Genomic DNA, 14,555 nt, shown 5'->3' with positions numbered 1-14,555 from the left:
GCTTTAACACGTATGTGTTGAGATTACAGGTTGTATCCCTACACCCACAAATTAGCTTTTTGTTTATTAAGACAACACCTAACTGTATTCCTGGCTTGCCTAGAACATCGCAGAGATCTCCCTCTGCTTTCTGAGTGCTGGCATTAAAAAGCATGTACCACTCACCAGGCAAAAGACACACATTTTTGGTTTTTCAAGACGGCTTCTCCATGTAACAGCCCTGGTTGTCCTAGAACTCACTTTGTGGATAAACCAGGTTGGCCTTGAACTCACAGAGATCCATCTGCCTCTGGAGTATTGGTGTGCGCCATGATTGTCCAGCAAAAGACACAAAATTTAAGCTGTTCTGGTAGCATTCTACCCTTCAAGTCCTTTGTTTGTTTGTTTTTTCCAGACAGGGTTTTTCTGTAGTCCTGGCTGTCCTGGAACTCACTTTGTAGACCAGGCTGACCTTGAACTCACTGAGATCGCCTGTCTTTCCCTCCCAAGTACTGGGATTAAAGAGACATGCATCACCACCACCCAGCTTGAAGTCCTAGTATTATGACTAACTTTGTACTTTGGGGATTTTTTTATTTGATTGTTTTGATGTTATAGGTGTTGACTCACATATTAACTTTAGATTTGTTGTTGCTTGGACTTTTGGTCTGGAGAGAAAAATTACTGTAAAAGAAAATTTTATATTATGAAAATGGGTTTCTAAAAATCAGGTATGATTGATAAAGGGAACTCTTAAGTAAGAGGGGACAAATAAAATACCCTCTTTGAGGTAAAAGCATATTTGTGACATGAGTTTTCTCATGTGTTACTGTGGATGTTCATCCTTCTATTCTTTCTTGCCTGCTTCTCCAGTGAAGTCATAAGTAGATATTTGTGATAGTTACTTATCACCATGGTAACTAAAGAAGCAATGTGGTTCCTATTTCAGTTTAACTGTCAACTGTGCTCAAAGGAGAGGACAGCCTCTGGGGACAGCACAGGCTCAGTCATGAAACACTATGTATCAGGTAATAGAGGGCAGCATTCCACAGGGGCTTGCCTTTAGTAGTCTTGCCTCTGCCTGTTCAGGGACCCATAGGAGAAGCCACTGCAGGTCCTTAAAAGTTTTGTGTGTTGGGGGTAGGGTGGGAGCACACATGGCATAGTGTGTATGTGGAAGTCAGAGGACAACAGTCGACTCCCTCCTTCAAGTGTGGATCCTGATGATGGAACTTAGATCATCAGGCTTGATGGAAGAAAGAAGCATTACCTCCTGAGCCATCTTGATGGCTTGCTTCTTGTTGACTTTTTTATTTTTAGTTTTAATGTCTTTATACCTGATGCCCTGCATGTATGCAGGAGCTGTCAGAGGTATCAGATCCCCCGGAACGGAAGTTTCAGATAGTTATGCACCATTGCGTGGGTGCTGGGAACTGAACCTGGGACTGCCATAAGAGCAGCACATACTTTTAACCACTGCAGGTCTCCCCTAGTTCTTCTTGTTAGCTTTGGGTTTTTTGTTTGTTTGCTTATGATTAGTTTTATCTTATGTGTGTGAGTTTTTTGCCTGTATGTGTGCATGGTACATTCCGATGACACTGAATCCCCAGGACCTGGACTTACAGATGGTTGTCAGCCACCATATTGGTTCTGGAAATTGAACCTGAGTCCTCTGTAAGAGCAACAAATTCTCTTAACCACTGAGCCGGCTGTCCAGGGCTGCTTCAGCCTGTGGGCCCTCCCCCTTCTTAAGATAATCTGTGGACTTTGCCAAGGTTTCTGAAGCACTCCTACTTTCTGGAGGGTCCCTAAGTTACTTTCCAAAGTAATCAGAGATGCTCCTACTCTTCATTTCATCTTGCAGGTCCAGAACTTGTTTGTCATCTTCTTATATTTCTCTTTATTGATAGTTTGTCCATGTATGAAAAGGAAATGCTATTGTCTCACAACTCTAAAAATATCTTCCCTTCTAGAGACCATGGCAAGCCCAGGGAAAGACAATTACCGAATGAAGAGCTATAAGAACAATGCCTTAAACCCTGAGGAAATGAGACGAAGGAGGGAGGAAGAGGGCATTCAGCTTCGGAAACAGAAGCGGGAACAACAAGTAAGTTAACAGTTAACTGAAGTGTTCTCAAACATACATCAGGGAAGCTAGCCAAGGCTCTGTAGTTGGCCTTCATCTTTCTGCCTAGTACAGTGATTCTCAACCTTCCTAATAACCCTTAATAAGTTCCTCAGGTAGTAACCCCCAGCCATAAAACCAGTTGCTACTTCATAACTAATGTTGTTACCGTTATGAATCATAAGGTAAACAAATGTCTGTGGTTTTTTTAATTTGTTTTATTTTTATTTTATGTGCATTGGTGTTTTACCGGCATGTATGTGTGAGGGTGTTGGAACTCAGGTTCTCATGTTTGCTTTGCCAGCACTTAACTGATTTACCCATCTCCCTACTAACTCTTATAATTTAAATTGTTTTCATCTACACTCTTGTCATTTGGCTCATAACATCATCTCTCTATACTGTCCATTCTGCTTTCTCCACATCTGGCTGGAGACCTGTATTTCGAGTGTTATTTGTCCCCAGAAGTCCCACCTCACCTCTTCCTGCCTAGCTGTTGTGCTGGGATTAAAGGCATGTGCCACCACTGCCTGACTTCAGCTCTTTATTAAACCAGTCACAGTGACACAGCTTCACAGGGTGTAAAGCATATTCCCCAACGCCATGTCTCTAGCCTTCTGCCCTCGAGATAGTTCTGTGTAACAAGTGCCTTGGACAGAGACTACCGGCACCATTGCAGTTCCATGCATGCAGCACCAGTGTATCTTGCTCAGATCTAGGTGCAATCGTGTAACTTGCTTTTGCCCACTTTCTTACTCTGTAATATTCTTTTAAAGATTTTCATACCCCTCACCATTTACGTAAAGTGCAAAGAAAGCTTTAAAGTGTGTGTGTGTGTGCTCCTATTGTTGTTAAGAGCACTGGCTGCTCTTCCAGCGGACCCAGGTTCAATTCCCAGCACCCACTGGCACTGGATAACTCCAATTCCAGGACTTCTGACACCCTCATACAGGCGTACATGTAGGCAAAACACCAAATGATCATAAAGCTTAAAAAGAAAAATTCCCCTCAAAAATGTGAATAGACATGACATAAAAAGTAAAACAGTTGCTGGGTGGTGGCACATGCCTTTGATCCCAGTACTTGGGATGCAGAGGCAGATGGAGCTCTATGAGTTTGAGACCAGCCTGGTCTACAGAGTGAGTTCCAAGACAGACAGAACTGTTTCACAGAGAAACCCTGTCTTAGAAAAAAAAAACAAAAAACAAAAAAAGTAAAGTTGTTGAATATGTTTCATATCTCCTTAAAGTTTGGCCTCATTTTTCTCATGCTGTCCATCTTCAGGTTATTCTTCAGTTTTTGCGTATTGCTAGCTCTGTCTCCTCACTCTACTTTTCAGCTTTTTAAACGTAGAAATGTGGAGCTGATTAACGAAGAGGCTGCCATGTTCGACAGTCTGCTGATGGACTCCTATGTGAGCTCTACAACAGGGGTAAGTCCCTTAAGGTATGGTCATAGCTGTTCTCAGAGCAGAAGTCGGGTAGCCATGCCATCTCCTGTCTTTGTAATCATGTTAAGGTCTTCCTTGCCTTTTGTGATCAGTCAGCTTAACCACTAAGCAAGGATGCAAATATTCTGAAAAAACATTTAGGGAAGTCATTGGTTACATCACATATTCGGAATCTCTTTCAAATATTGTATCTTAAAGCAGACTCGGATCTACTATGTCATCCTCTTACTTTTGAGGGTCTTCAAAAGTAGAAAGCCATGCAGGATTACATGCTCTCGTCTGGCTTTATTATTATCCACAAGGTCATAAACCTATTTTATATTCTAGGAAAGTGTGATCACAAGAGAGATGGTGGAGATGCTCTTTTCTGATGATTCTGACTTACAGTTAGCAACCACACAGAAATTCCGGAAACTCCTCTCCAAAGGTATAAAGCCGGGTCCTTCTCAGAGAGGTGCTGTATAATTTAGCCTCTTGTTCTTTTTACTTAACTATTTGTAATTAACTATTACTACCTATTGTTCATCATACTGTAGCCTTTCTGCCAGGTTTTCTTTGAGAAAGTCAGGCACATTCCTACTTTTACACTTGACATTCCCTCTGCTAATCCTCTTTTCTCAAAAATCTATCAGCACTTCTTTCACCTATCCTTTTTTTCTAAGAGTTTTTAATTATGTGTGTATGCCAAATGAGTATGCGTGATCACAGAGGCCAGAAGAGGATGTCAGATCCTCTGGAACTGGAGGTAGAATCTCTTCTGAGCCGCTCGACATGCATGGATGGGTGCTGAGAACAGAGAGAACAGAACTCTGCAAAAGCAGTGAGTGCTCTTAACTCTGAGCTGTCTCTCCAGCCCCTGGTTACACTTTTGTTGTTGTTGTGTTTGTTTTTCCAAACAGGATTTCTCTGTAACCCTGGCTGTCCTGGAGCTCTCTATAGATCAGGCTGGCCTCGAACTCACAAAGATCCACCTGCCTCTGCCTCCTGAGTGCTGGGATTAAAGGTGAGTGTGAGTGCCACCACTGCCCAGCCAGTTACAACGTCGTCTTTTTTTTTTTTTTTTTTTTGTTACAACTTCTTAATGAAGCCTATCCTGACTCTTATAATATATTGGAGAAGAGTCTGCAGGTAAAACTCTTATTTTTTTTTTTTCTTTTTTTTTTTTAAGATAGTCTTATTGTCCATGAACTCAAGGTCCTTCTACCTGAACCTCCCCAGTTCTGATACAGCCAGGTATTGATAACGAATACCGTTGATATCAGCACTTGGGTATTCAGAGGCAGGTGGATCTCTGTGAGTTCCAGGCAGCCTTCATTTATACAGTGAAACACTCTTGATAAAAGTGGAAGAAGGCCGTTTTTTGTTTTTTTTGTTTTTTTGTTTTTTTTGTTTGTTTTTTTGAGACAGGATTCCTCTGTGGCTTTGGAAGCTGGCCTGGAACCAGCTTTTGTACATCAGGCTGGTTTTGAACTCACAGAGATCTGCCACCAGCCTTTGCCTCCTGAGTGCTGGGACTAAAGGCATGCGCCACCATGGCCTGGCAAATCTGTCCTTACAAACTGCTTTCTAACAGCCCACCTCTCACTGCCACACTAAGTTCTGTGAGTGCAGGGACTTTGGCTTTGCTCATACTCTGTCCTCAGTGTCTAGAACTGTGTCTTAACAGATTGCTCTATAAAAATTCGATGTATCAGATGTGCAAGGCTCTGCTATTGGTTTTCAATCCTAAGAACAAAGTATATGGAAGCAAAAGTATCTCTTGCTGCTGGGGTATATTAAACATTCCTCCCAAGAAAAGAATAGTGAACTTTGTTAAAAGGGAAATGTATACAAGGATATAGTTGCTTATTCTTTGGCCTTTTTTCACTCTTTTTCTGTTATATCACATTTAGTAAGCCACAGTTAAGCATATATCTAAATTAGGATTGCCTTTATATTTGTAACGTGCAGTTTGTAGATGAACAAAAGACAGTTTTGCAATGTTTGTAAGAGTGGTCAGAAGCATCCAAGACTGAATGGATCACTGACTTTTTGTGTCTTTCCTATCTTGCTCTAGAGCCGAGTCCTCCAATAGATGAAGTTATTAACACTCCAGGAGTAGTTGACCGGTTTGTGGAGTTTCTGAAGAGGAGTGAGAATTGTACATTACAGGTAAAGGTTCCAAGGCATGAGCTATCTGGGTGAAAGTTCTCAAGACCTGACAGTGGGTTTCTGCAGGCATATCTTAAGGAAATGGAGAAGTAATAGTAATATTGAGAAACTATCAATTCAAGTGTCTTTCTTAAAAAACAGTTTCAGGGCCGGGTGTGGTAGCATAACCTTTTCAACCAGCAAAGGAAGGCAAATCTCTGTTTGAGACCAGGCAAGTCTGCACCATGAGTTTTTAAGAAAAATATCCTGCCAGACAATGGTGGCTCACACCTTTAATCCCAGCACTTGGGAGGCAGAGGCAGACAGATTTCTATAAGGTTGAGGCCAGCCTGGTCTATAGAATGAGTTCCAGGACAACCAGGACTGATAGTGTGACCTAGAATACATACACATTGTGGAAAGAGAGAACTGGCTTCTGCACGTTATCCTGTGATCTCCACAGGCATGCTATTGCATGTAGGTACACACACAGATACACAAAATTAAAGAAAAAAACAGTTTAGTTTAAGAACTCAATGATTGCCGGGCAGTGGTTGCACAGATGCCTTTAGTCCCAGCACTCGGGAGGCAGAGGCAGGTGGATCTCTGAGTTCAAGACCAGCTTGGTCTAAAGAGCTAGCTCCAGGACAGTGTTTTAAGCCAGATGTGGCAGCATACACAAATATTTTCAGCATACAATGGGCTGGGGCATGAGAATTGCTACAAGTTTGATACAGCCTGGGCCACATAGCAAGACCCTTTTGGGGGGTGGGGAGAAGGAAGGAAAAAAGAAAACTCATGAAGAAAAGTTTTGATTTCAGAGATCCCAGAATGTGATACATTGTTTGTCATTATATATCAGTGGATCTAGTGCACCCCTAACTTGGCGACCCTGCCTCTCTGGGTCTCAGTTTTCTAGAATCAGATAATGAACAAGTCCATCAGACCTTGTTAGAGACACAGCAGAGGGAAGGTTGAAAGCCATCTCAACCTGGTACGGTGGCTCATACCTTTAATTCTAGTGCATAGAGGACAGAGGCAAAAGCTTAGGCCAGGGGCTGGAGAGATGGCTCAGAGGTTAAGAGCATTAGCTACTCCTCCAGAGGTCCTGAGTTCAATTTCCAACAACCACATGGTGGCTTACAACCATCTATAATGAGATTTGATGCCCTCTTCTGGCTGGCATACAGGCATACATGAAGGCAGAAAGTTGTATTCATAATAAATAAATGAATCCTTTAAAAAAAAAAAAAAAGAAGCAGCAGCAGCTTAGGCCCGCCTTGGCTGCAGAGTAAGACCTTGAAGAGGGGAAGGAGGAGAAGAAAACACCATCCCTCTTGCATGGTTTCTCTGTGTAGCTTTGTAGACCATGCTAGCCTCGAACTCACAGAGATCTGCATGCCTCTGCCTCCCCAGTACTAAGATCAAAGGCGTGCACCACCACCACCACCACTCTTATCCTTGTTTCAGAGATAAAAATACTGATGCTCAGGAAATGGGAAAGTGAGCCATGAGTATCACATAGTTCAGGACTCTGTTATGCACATTGTTGCTCTTCCGTTACCTAAAGGATGGTGGGTGAAGACACGTGTTGGGGTTTGGTTTCTTTATGTTCTATAGAGCTCTGCTGTTTTAAGGCAGATGGCAGGTCCAATTGCTGGGTCTGAATGACCTCTCATTTATGGCCTAATCTCACTTTCAGTTTGAAGCTGCTTGGGCTCTGACAAACATTGCCTCCGGAACTTCTCAGCAGACCAAAATCGTCATTGAAGCAGGAGCTGTCCCCATTTTTATAGAGCTGCTTAACTCAGACTTTGAAGATGTACAAGAACAGGTAATGCCCAAGAGAATTTATTAAAGTTTTGATGGTACTGACAGTATAGTAAAAAATTATATTTAGGGCAGGCTCATTGGCACATACTTTTAATCCTAGCATTCGGGAGTCTGAGGCAGTCAGATACCTGGTCAGATACCTGTGATGGAAGACAGCCAAGCAGAGACCCTATCTCAAAGAGCAAAAGCAAAAAAAAAAAAAAAAATGTGTTTAGGGGTTTTATTCCAGTTCTTCAAGGCTTTCTTACAGGTCTTGGAAGTTTGTCAGTTGTAAAAGTATCACTTGTTACTTACAGAACCACCTGAGTCTGTATAGTGAAGTTAATCAGAAGGGAGCAGCTAGGTAGTCTTTGAATGGCTTTAGTCCCTAGCATGGACAAGCACAGTTAGAGGCTAAGAACTTGTACCACACCACTCTATAACATAGAGGTCTTGCTTTGAAGAATGGATTATGAAAACACTTGAATAGCTGGGCAGTGGTGTGGAGCGCCTTTAATCCCAGCACTAGGGAGGCAGAGGCAGATGGATTTTCTGAGTCTAGGACGGCCTGGTCTACAGAACTAGTTCCAGGACAGCCAGGGCTACACAGAGAAAACCTGTCTCCACAAACCAAAAAGAACAACAACAACAACAACAAAAAACAACCAGTAATCCCAGAAGCTACCAGACTCCATGAGTGACAGTTCCATCCTCCCTTTTCAGGCAGTCTGGGCTCTGGGAAACATAGCTGGAGACAGTTCGGTTTGCAGAGATTACGTCTTGAATTGTTCGATCCTTAATCCTTTGTTAACGTGAGTAATTATGATCATTTGCAACTGGGACATCTGTAGGATGGCTACATAGTAGTACATTTTGGGGGCAGCTTGCTAGGTTCCTTAAGATAGTAAGGCCCTGGGCCTGGCACATACCTTTAATCCCAACTCTCAAGTAGAAGCAAGCAGATCTCTGAGTTCAAGGCCAGCCTGGTTTATTTACAGAGCTAGTTTCAGGACAGAGTTTTAGGGGTCTGGGTTTGCCTCTAGGGTATATTGGAAACAGCCCTGTGTTAGAACATCAATGAATGCTCAGATTATGACTTTGTTGTTTCCTCCAGACTCCTTACTAAGTCCACACGACTGACAATGACACGGAATGCAGTCTGGGCACTGTCAAACCTCTGCCGAGGGAAGAACCCACCTCCAGAATTTGCAAAGGTGAGAACTACTTACTAGTCTTAACTGGTACCAGATTCCATTATACAAAGTCTTTTAAGTTTTGGGAAGACCCCTGTGAGTCTCAAATCATGTGAAACTAAAAGGCATTTGTCGGTGCAGTGGGTGACCTTGTGTACTTTGGTAGGAAAGTGAAAAGGTGGGCCTGCAGGTTTGGTGACATTCCCAGGCTCTAGGATTACTTGTTGGGAATGGGTGGCAATGATAGGGTGATAGTGCCAATGTGGCCCTGTATCAGTCCTCCTCACTTTGCTTCCAACAGGTCTCTCCTTGTTTGCCTGTATTGTCTCGTCTACTCTTCAGTAGCGACTCAGACTTGCTGGCAGATGCTTGCTGGGCCCTCTCTTACCTGTCTGATGGCCCCAATGAGAAGATCCAGGCAGTCATAGACTCTGGAGTCTGCCGGAGATTGGTAGAACTTCTGATGTGAGTTGCTTCAGTTTAAGAGGATAAAAGTTTCCTTAGCTTCACCAAGTTCAAAGAGCTCTGTCCTAAACTGGGTGTGGTGGTGTATGCCTATAATCCCAACATTTGGAAGCTGGGGCAGGAGAATCACAAATTCAAAGACCGCTTAGGCTGCTGTGAGACCATCTTATAAAACCAAATAAGAAAGTTATAAACAGCAGATTGTAATGCTGCCTGCCAGCCTTGGTTTTCAGCAAGACTGAGTACAATGTGATGAGCTGTTCTTCCTCTTTAGGCACAATGATTACAAAGTGGCGTCTCCTGCCTTGAGAGCTGTGGGTAACATTGTCACTGGGGATGACATCCAGACCCAGGTAAGAAAGAAGAGGGGGTTAGGATCTTTTAACTTAGGGCAGCTGTGGGAGAACAAGCAAGCAGAGTTACTTATAAATAAAAGTCTTCCTCTGTAAAGAGAGGCTGCATCATCTAGCAGAGAAATGGCTTTTTTAAAATGTAGTTTTAACCAGGCGTTGGTGACACGCATCTTTAGTCCCAGCACTCAGGAGGCAGAGGCAGGTGGTTCTCTGTGAATTTGAGGCCAGCCTGGTCTACAGAGCTAGTTCCAGGACAGACTCCAAAACTACATAGGGAAACCCTGTCTTGTGGGGGAGGGGGGTGCAGTTTTAGCACTGTCACTCTCTCTGATCAGAATTTCTTCTTAAACAAATTAGAAACAATTCATCCAGTTGGTACTTGTGAAAAGAAAGCTAAATGGAATGACTGGATTTACTAAGACATGATAAGGAGTTACATCTGATCTGTGATCCTTTTGAGATACTAGAAGATACTAGAAAATTCTACCAATACTTTCTAGACCTTTAGGATCCTGTAGACATCACCTTGTGTTAAACTCACAGTAACTTTTTGAGCCCTGTGTGGCAAACATTAATAATCCTAGCACCAAGAGTTGAGAGGCAGAGGGTCAGCTAGTTAATGGCCATCCTCAACTACATAAAACCCTATTTCAAAAACGGGAAAAAAACAAATATATGAGAAATAATTCCTACAAACCAGCAGCAGAGTGGTGTGTCTAATGGGGAAACTGAAGTAGGAAGGACCACTGTGTACCCTGCAAACACATGAGCACATAATGGAACATGGAAACAAAAGAATGATTCCTACAGTGAGGGCACAATAAGTTCCCCTTGTTCAAAAGTTAGAACTCTGCTGGTTTCCATTGATTTCTTCAGTGATAAGTATGTGGCTTAAACTCCATGAGTCAGTGTGTGCTCTAGTTTCTGTTGCTGTTGATGTAGAGTTTTATTCCATTGGATTATAAGTGGAGTCACACAATATTTGTTCCTTATATCTGGCTTAGTTAGCATAATGTCTTCAAAGTTCACCTATGTTGTAGCATATGTCAAAATCCTCCTATTAAGGCTGAATGAAAGTTTGTATATACTGACTCTATTTTTAAAATCCCCTTCATCTATCTTGAGCACATTGGGGTTTTTTTGTGTTTTTGTTTCTCAAGACAAAGTTTTTATGTGTAGCTTTGGAACCTGTCCTAGGACTCGCTCTATAGACCAGGCTGGCCTTGAAGTCACAGAGATCTATCCACCTGCCTCTGCCTCCTAAATGCTGGGATTAAAGGCATGTGCTACTACTGATACCCAGCTGTCTTGTGCATAATGCCTCTGTGGACCTGGTATATAGCTAAGCCTCTGCTTTCATTTCTTTTGTTCATGTATATGCAAAAGAGATCAAATATCATGGTAATTTATGCTAATTTTTACTAGTTTAGCTGCTGTGCCATTTTAAGTCTCTACTAGCACCAGATTCTCCCTCTCTTTGAAGAATGTCTCATTTTCTGATGTTTTTATAACAGCCATCCTAATGAGTACAAAGTGCTATCTCATGGTTTGATTTTTGTTTCTTCTGATTAGTGGTGTTGAGCCTATTTTGTTGCTATTTTGTTGAGTCTTTTTTGAAGAAATGTCTTTTCAAGCCCTTTTCTTATTTTTGTTGGGTTGCTTAGGGTGTTTTTGTTATATTAGAAGTTCTTTATATATTCTGGATGTTAATGCTTGCCAATATGTGCTTTGCAAGTATCTTCTCCTATACTGTGGGTTTGTTTTGCACTGTTTATGGTGCCTTGATGCATACCCATTTTTAATTTAAGTAACTCTATATGTCTATTTTTGTTCTATTTCTTGTGCTTTTGTTCAGGTCATTCTTAACTGTTCAGCCCTCCCTTGCCTCCTCCACCTGCTGAGCAGCTCCAAGGAGTCAATCCGGAAGGAAGCTTGCTGGACCATTTCAAACATCACTGCTGGCAATAGGGCTCAAATACAGGTAGATTTGTTTCCCCTTAGAAATTGGAGTCAAGGCAAAGGATGAGCAGTGTAACTTGGTAGTAGAATGTTCACCTAAGGTGTGCAAGGCCTGGATTCAGTGCCCAAGACTACCAGAATAATTGGGGTCAGCATGATCGGTTGGTCAAAGGCTCTACATAGTAGAATCTAAGTTCTCCACTCCTTGTCAAATCTCTGGTAAGAACAAAGGAGAATGCTGGGCGGTGGTAACACACGCCTTTAGTCCCAGCACTCGAGAGGTAGAGGCAGGCAGATCTCTGAGTACGAGACCAGCCTGGTCTACAAGAGCTAGTTCTAGAACAGTCTCCAAAGCCACAGAGAAACCCTGTCTCAAGAAAAAAAAAAAAAAAAAAAAAAAAAAGGAACAAAGGAGAATGTTCAGGTGGGTCATTGAGAAGCCAAAATTGTAATTTTTGTACTAGGTTTGCTTTTTCTTCACCGTTTCCTCTGAGACCTATCCTATCTTAGCTCTGCTAGCCTCAAATGTCTTTGAATTCCTGATTTCCTGCCTCCGCCTTCCAAGTATTGGGATTACACAAGCATGTCACCACACCTGACCCTTCTGCTTTTTCTCCTTAAAGTGTCTTTCTGCCTCTGTCCTCATTCCTCATTTCTCTTTCAGGCTGTCATAGATGCAAATATCTTCCCTGTGTTGATCGAAATCCTTCAGAAAGCAGAGTTCCGTACAAGGAAAGAAGCAGCCTGGGCCATTACCAATGCCACGTCAGGAGGAACCCCTGAGCAAATCAGGTATGATTTTTTTTTTTTTTTCCCCAACATCTTAAGTGATATGTGGTCTCATTTGTTCATTGTTTTTTAGATAACTCTAAGTGGCTTTTGATGGGAAAGGTCTGGCCTAGTCTAACTGTAATAAGGTGTAACTGGTAAGCCTCTAAATGATACTCGACTCTGGAATAGATTCCTGTGTTGTTGGTAGTGGTTGTTTTCCTGGAGATAGAGTCTTGAGACAGCTGGCATATCCTACCTCTCCCTCCCAAGTGCTGAGATTAGGCACACACCTCTGTACCCAGCTTCAGCTTGGTGTTTTGTTAGTTGTTTGTTTTGCTTTAGATGAGGGCTCTGTATCCCAAGCTCTCCTCTTGCTTTAGCCTCTCAGGTGCTGGGATTATAGATACATGTCTCCATGCCCAGTTGTACATATGCTCTTTTATTCTAGTTTACATTGTCTAAACTATACAAGGAATGGTTGACAGTAAGTGCTTTTCCTGTAATTATAACCTACTGAAGGGAATACAGTCTGTATATATAAAGTCTCAGGAGAAAGGAAGAGCCATCAAATTAAATATTAAAAGGAAAATATAACCTGGACATGGTGGTGTACAACTTTAATCTAACATCTCTGGAGGTAAAGATAGGCAGGTCTTTGTGAATTTGAGGCCATCATGGTCTACATAGTGAACACCAGGCTATCAAGGGCTATATAAAGAAACCATTTTTAAAAGGGCTCGGGGGGATTAAATACAGCGTTATATAGTATGCCTGTTAGATAAGAAAACAATATAAAACAATATATGACAAGGCCCAAGAATCAGAAATCTGGAGATCTTTTCAAATTTGACAATTTAGTAACCTTGGAAAGTAATTTCTTAAAAAGAAAAGATTATACAGTGTTCTGCCTGCATGTACACCAGAGGAGGCCATCATATCTCATTATAGATGGTTGTGAGCCACCTGTGGTTAATGGGGATAGAACGCATGACCTCTGGAAGAGCAGCCAGTACCCCTAACCCCTGAGCTGTCTCTCCAGCCCCAGAAAGGGATATTTTGAATAGAGCTAAAGAAGATAGGAACCAGATTGTAGACATGTTGTATTAACTTAAATAGAGTTTGTACTCAGAACTAAGGAAACTAGAGAATTTCTTAATGCCTCTAGAAAAATAATATTGTGGCCGAGGTGACATTAGGACTCTGGTGTGTTCGTTAGAGAATTAGATCAATGGCACAGTAGGGGTAGAGAGATTGAGGTGAAGGCTGGGTGACTATCAAGACTCAGGAAGAGTGCATTATTGAGAGTATTGGTTTCTATGAGGGAGGCCTAACACTTTACTTGATCTGCATTAATTTATACCTTACTTCATCTCTGGTTCCCAGGTACCTGGTGTCACTAGGCTGCATCAAACCCCTGTGTGACTTGCTGACTGTAATGGATTCAAAGATTGTGCAAGTGGCCCTCAATGGACTAGAGAACATCCTGCGGCTTGGAGAGCAAGAGGGCAAACGTAGTGGCTCAGGGGTCAATCCCTACTGTGGCCTCATTGAGGAAGCCTATGGTGAGTTCTTTCCCTGATCTCACATAATGTCTGTTGTGGGGAAAATGTTAGAGCACATCCACACATTTTATGAAACTGGGACTTAGTTGAATTTTTTACTTTTCACTACATTTATTTATCCACTCATTTGTGTGTGTACATATTTAAGTGTGCACACACGTGATATGACACTCATGGGAGGACCTGCAGAAGTCAGCTCTCACTTTCCACCATGTGGGTTGTAAGGATTGTCAGGTTTGGCAGCAAACACCTTTCCCCACTGAGTCATCTCACCAGTCTTCAATCTGTGCTTCTAAACCAGTGATGAGTTCCTGTTCCAGCCAAGCTATACCAAGTATGGGGTACAGACCTTTCCTTGGGAGTAACTGACATGTACTGACTAACAGGTAGCTAGAACTAATTAATATCCAAGTATTCTTTCTCCCTCTAAGGAGCAATAGGTCAGTGCTGTTCTCACAGGCTCTACCTATCTCAAAAGTAGATATGGTACAGATACAAGGAGGAACATTCCAAAATTTGCTACTATCACCAGGAGCTAAAAGACCACACTATTTCCTGTAAAAATACTGGATTGCAGTCAGACAGTGATGGCGCACAGCTTTAGTCCCAGCGCTTATGAGGTAGAAGCAGGTGGTCTATAGAGGAAGCTCCAGGACAGCCAAGGCTACGTGGAGAAACCCATCTCAGAAGAGACAAATCATGTTTTGCCTAGAGTTAGTTAAAACAGAATTCAGATTCCAACCTCTAATTTGTGTG

The 14,555-nt window shown here is 42.2% G+C and overlaps 1 protein-coding gene across 3 annotated transcripts in view; it reads left to right on the top strand.

The window, feature by feature from the left end:
- Kpna6 (karyopherin subunit alpha 6) overlaps positions 1-14,555 on the top strand; it is a 33,823-nt gene that overhangs the window by 14,501 nt on the left and 4,767 nt on the right. For 2 of the 3 annotated variants that reach the window (XM_051188878.1, XM_051188879.1), the window contains exons 2-13: positions 1,953-2,086; positions 3,444-3,536; positions 3,882-3,981; positions 5,611-5,705; positions 7,387-7,518; positions 8,220-8,308; positions 8,611-8,710; positions 8,991-9,154; positions 9,429-9,507; positions 11,363-11,488; positions 12,131-12,258; positions 13,621-13,799. In XM_051188878.1, the coding sequence (XP_051044835.1) occupies positions 1,953-2,086; positions 3,444-3,536; positions 3,882-3,981; positions 5,611-5,705; positions 7,387-7,518; positions 8,220-8,308; positions 8,611-8,710; positions 8,991-9,154; positions 9,429-9,507; positions 11,363-11,488; positions 12,131-12,258; positions 13,621-13,799 (1,419 nt within the window). Of the gene's footprint in view, positions 1-877; positions 1,008-1,952; positions 2,087-3,443; positions 3,537-3,881; positions 3,982-5,610; positions 5,706-7,386; positions 7,519-8,219; positions 8,309-8,610; positions 8,711-8,990; positions 9,155-9,428; positions 9,508-11,362; positions 11,489-12,130; positions 12,259-13,620; positions 13,800-14,555 lie in introns of those variants that run through there. The other variant, XM_051188877.1, reaches the window with a different exon arrangement.

This window comes from Phodopus roborovskii, unplaced genomic scaffold (genome assembly GCF_943737965.1).
Source record: "Phodopus roborovskii unplaced genomic scaffold, PHOROB, whole genome shotgun sequence".
NCBI classification, from domain to species: Eukaryota; Metazoa; Chordata; class Mammalia; order Rodentia; family Cricetidae; genus Phodopus; species Phodopus roborovskii.
Note: the sequence above shows the minus strand (reverse complement) of the source record. Positions and strands in the feature narration are given on the sequence as shown.